Source organism: Camelina sativa, chromosome 7 (assembly GCF_000633955.1).
Source record: "Camelina sativa cultivar DH55 chromosome 7, Cs, whole genome shotgun sequence".
NCBI classification, from domain to species: Eukaryota; Viridiplantae; Streptophyta; class Magnoliopsida; order Brassicales; family Brassicaceae; genus Camelina; species Camelina sativa.
The window spans coordinates 16,842,647-16,847,169 of NC_025691.1; the positions used below are offsets into that span (position 1 = coordinate 16,842,647).

Sequence of the window (4,523 nt, forward strand, 5' to 3'; positions counted from 1 at the left end):
ATCCACGAAAAGCCCTGAATCCAGTATCATGTCGATATAAATTCAAGAGGCCAGTTATATTAAAATCCATAAAACTAATGATTCATATCGATCTACTAATGAAATCAAAGAGATTATTACCTAGAGAAACGATTAAACCAAACAATTCGAGAATTGACCACTTCAATCTCCGATTTGGTGAAGCAAAAACCCTCTCCAATTGATGAACCGCCACCGTCGATAGTGCCGCAGTCGATCGAGATGATGATATCGCCGGTGAAAGACGCTTTGCCCAGTGTTATACATCTTCTCTCAAGCTTTTCCATTTTGATCTATCGATATCGAAGAGACGAGAGAGGAGAGACAGAGAAACGATTAAGGAGAGAGAGAGGAGAGCAAAATAAAATCGGGAAAGAAAAAAAAGAATTTTTTTTTTTTTTTATTCCAACCAATCACAAACCAACACACCCATGGTTCTTAATGATCCTAAACATCTAAACTAACAATCGATTCTTAGCAAAATCAGATTATTTCTATTATAATTAATCTGCTTTTTTGCTAACCAACTTGTAAGATATTCACTGAGATGCTTTGATGGAGATACTCTTAGGTTTTGTAAGTCATAAGCTTCTTAACATATGATCTTCGCATTAAATGCTAGTTTTGTACATGTGCGTTGGTGATGGTAGCTTTCTAACGACTATTGAAGATCATTAAATACACATCATGACTCATCCCATATTTAAATGGTAACTCAAGTTGCAATCAATCAAAGTCTGTTTTAGAAATTGTTAAGGGCTAGTCGGACAAGTGGAGTAGACTTAGGGCTTAACCAAAAAATCAAAGATTAAACGAAATTTAATCGGATACTAGGTTTAGGGTTATTTTAAAAATTAATAATAAAATTAAAAATATATAGTATTAAATATATGTATAATTCTATATATGTTAAAAGAATAAACATCAAATAAAATATAAAATATAGTATTATCTTTAAAATTACGGTTAACACGTAAAACATAATTATAAAATAAAATCTTATGATTTTCATTAAAAATTTGTACAATAGTTATTGTAAAACATCACAAATTCTTAATTTAAATATCCAAATAAAAAAATAAGATATTTGATTTATATATGGTTCCAAAAATAATCGATATACACAATGTTAAAAGGGGAGTAATCAAATTAGATAGGTCTGGGCAAAATACCCGGATCCAAAAATCTGATCTGAATCCTATCCGAAATATCCGATCCGAACCCGAAGTCTAGAAATACAGAGATGGTGGGCCTACCGATTTTACGAGGTGTAATCGGTGCTAGACAGAGATTTTTAAAACAGGGTAAATAAACTCTTTATGGCAACAACAACTAATTTGAATTTAAGCAAATACTATTATTTACTGATTAATAAAAATTGCTTGTTTCATTTTATTTTATTTTTTTGGTAACAAATAGAAATTGTATTTTTTTTATATATGTTGAATCATAAAGATTATAATACATAAAAAGTAAGTTCAATGTTATTTGTAAACATATATAAAGCCAATATTATTTGATACATATAATATTATCATAATAAGAAATAAGAAATTATTTTACACTTTATCCCATCATCTTCTAATAAATAAAGTTATCCACCAATTTCTTATATTTTTTTGGATTTTTATAGTGTTCCAGCCGATTAAGAAGCAAATCGTGGAAACGTTACGAGTTAGGTGGATTCTAGTGAAACTTCCTCACATCAGAGCCTTAAACACTTTCACCTACTTCTCTTTGGGGATGCCCTTGACAACCAACCCTCCCGAAGTCCCTCTCGGTACCTAAACAAATGCATACGCAACAGCAACACTCCCAAATCTGAGGGAAACCAAAGATGTACCCGTGCACGTGCGTTGGACAATTATACCACGATGTGGGGGTCCACACAACTAGTCAGACAAAATTAGGTGCACCCGTGTCTCAGAGCACTTGATTTACTGATGAGAGGACATGACACACCACTCAACTCAACGACTCCACTAGTAGTGTTTTCACTTCAAATCATAAAGCCTACTTCTTGTTTATTTTTTTTTAGTTTATTAAACATACATTTGACAAACTTGGTAAATCTATAGTTTAGTAGTATATGCGAAGAGGAGGTTTCCAAGTTGCAAAAACCTCATCATGAAGTTAACGTACTGATAAAAGTTTTTTCATTGATTCTGTTCACAACTTACTCCATTACAAACTCGCAAAAGTACAATGAAACCATCATTACAATCTTTATAAGCTGTTAAGAAAGAAGATGATGATAAGACCAAGATCGCTGTTTTTACTTGCTCTGGTTGTTGGTTAAAGCTTTGGTCACGAAATGCGAAACGATTCCAACAGGGCAGAAGAGAAGGCAAAGCGAAACAGAATGCCTCGTTTCAATCTTATTCAGTAAACCATCATTATAAACTTGCCTGCATAGAAAAAAAACCCAAAACACGCGTCATAAGAAACACATTCGGATAGATTCAAAACCCGGTGAGAAGAATATATACCTGGCTGCGAAAAGATCAACAACAAGAAGATGAATCCAAGCAGAAGCAAGAGTTATTTCACTTGAGAACATTTTCGCTATTCCAGACAACTGCAGATGTAAAAACAAACTTTAGAAAACTGCAATGACACTCTTGTTTTCCAATGTTTCAAGAAAGGGAAAAAAAAAAAACCTCTGGCAACATGTATTTACTAGAAAACATGTATTTGAGCGTCTCAGGTGTCCAAGAAAGGTATAACAAATACGCGTATAACAAGCCTAAGATGATATACGGTATGCTACTCTCCACAGACTTCTTGGTCTACACAAAAGAAACATGATTACCCAAATTTAGAACCACAACTTCTTTTGAGTCTTCACAACAACAACACAAGACTTGAAACTAAAAACATAAACTTACAATTTCAGCTTTTGGAGCTACAATCATTAGAGTATAAAAGGGAAGAACCGCAGTAGTTCCAACCGCAAATACACTGCTTGCAATCTGAGAAGTAGCTAACCCTGCAACATAAAACATATCAGAGAGATCCAAAACCACAAATTGAATGACAAAAAGTGTCAATCTTTAAAAGGTTACTGAGAGTTATGTTTCAAGTTACATGAAGCTTGTATGCTGGAGCATCTCTTGTGAGCTACAGAGTAAGAGTTCGATGAAACATTGCGGCGAAGAGAGATTCTTGATCCTCCGATGAAGCTCCAACGATTATCTAAACTAATTCTTGAAGAATCAAGACAAAGTTCCGATCTTTTAGCCGTAATGTTCCGTTTCATCATCTGAAAATCACCAACACAAAAAAAAAGTTTTAAACTTTATTTCTTAGAAATTCCGAAACTTTCATACAAACAAAACACAACAATCAGAAACAGAGGTTCTGAAACAGTAACATAAAGACTCTGGGTCAATTCAAAACCCCATTAAATTCTCCAATTTGAGTCAAAAGATTAAGACTTTTTTTTAAGGTTATCCATAACTAATAGTAAGATTCACCAACAGTGTAATAACATATTATATAAGTGAAACTGGGGAGAAGAAAGAGTACCGAGAGAGGTGATGAGGAGAAAGGCTGAGAAATGCAAGAAGAAAAAACCATCTTTGATTCAAATCTTCAATACTAGTCTTTCCCAAAATCTGATCTTTCATTACCTTTCTTTCAACAAAACTCTTCTTCTCTGCATATAAATAAGAGAAGCAATGGGGAATACAAAGAGGATTTGAGAAGAGGTGTTAGGTTTCCACTAAACGGAAGTGAAAAGCTAAAAAAGTAGTCTTTCACTCTTTCGTCCTCAGTGTTTCGACAATTATATGCTACACTTTTTTTGTTTGCTCTCTTTTTAAAGTTTTCTATCTTTTATTTTCATTGTTTTTTAACAAAAATTAAGACTTATTAGAGAGTTTTTTCATTGAGTCATAATTAAGACTTATTAGAGAGTTTAAATCTAATTTAATATGGATTAATTATGTACAATTTTGGTTTACAAAGATATCATTTAGTATTAAGGTAGTATTACCATATAAGTTTTTAGCACCGTTTTAGAAATAGTTAGACGCTAGTCGGACGGTTGGACCTAGCAACTAGGGAGAAAATTAGATATTAAAAGAAAACTAATTAATCAGAGACTAGTTTTAGAGTTATTTTATTGAATTAATAATTAATATAAATATATTATACTAAATCTATGTATAATTCTATTTGTGTTAAATAAAAACATCGAATAAAATATAAAACTATAGTATTGTCTTTAAAATTATGGTAAACACTTAAAAACATAATTTTAAAATAAAAATTTATGTTTTTTAGTAAAAGTTTGTATATTAGTTATTGTAAAACATCACAAACTCTTAATTTAAATGTCTAAATAACAAAAAATATATTTGATTTATATTTGGCTCTAAAATAAACGGTATACAAAAAATTAAGCGAAAAATAATCAGATTAAACAGGTTATAATCAAATTAAACAAATATAATTAGATAACTGATAATCGGGGATTAGTCATTAATCTAATCAAAATTGTG

The 4,523-nt window shown here is 31.5% G+C and overlaps 1 protein-coding gene across 1 annotated transcript; it reads right to left on the reverse strand.

The window, feature by feature from the left end:
• On the reverse strand, positions 2,152–3,811 carry LOC104701307 (protein ABA DEFICIENT 4, chloroplastic-like). Its single transcript, XM_010416955.2, has 6 exons — positions 3,547–3,811; positions 3,106–3,280; positions 2,907–3,007; positions 2,679–2,807; positions 2,508–2,596; positions 2,152–2,426 (listed from the first exon to the last, which is right to left on the reverse strand). Exons 1-6 carry the CDS (start codon positions 3,595–3,597, stop codon positions 2,294–2,296), a joined length of 678 nt encoding a protein of 225 aa, XP_010415257.1. The 5' UTR covers positions 3,598–3,811; the 3' UTR covers positions 2,152–2,293.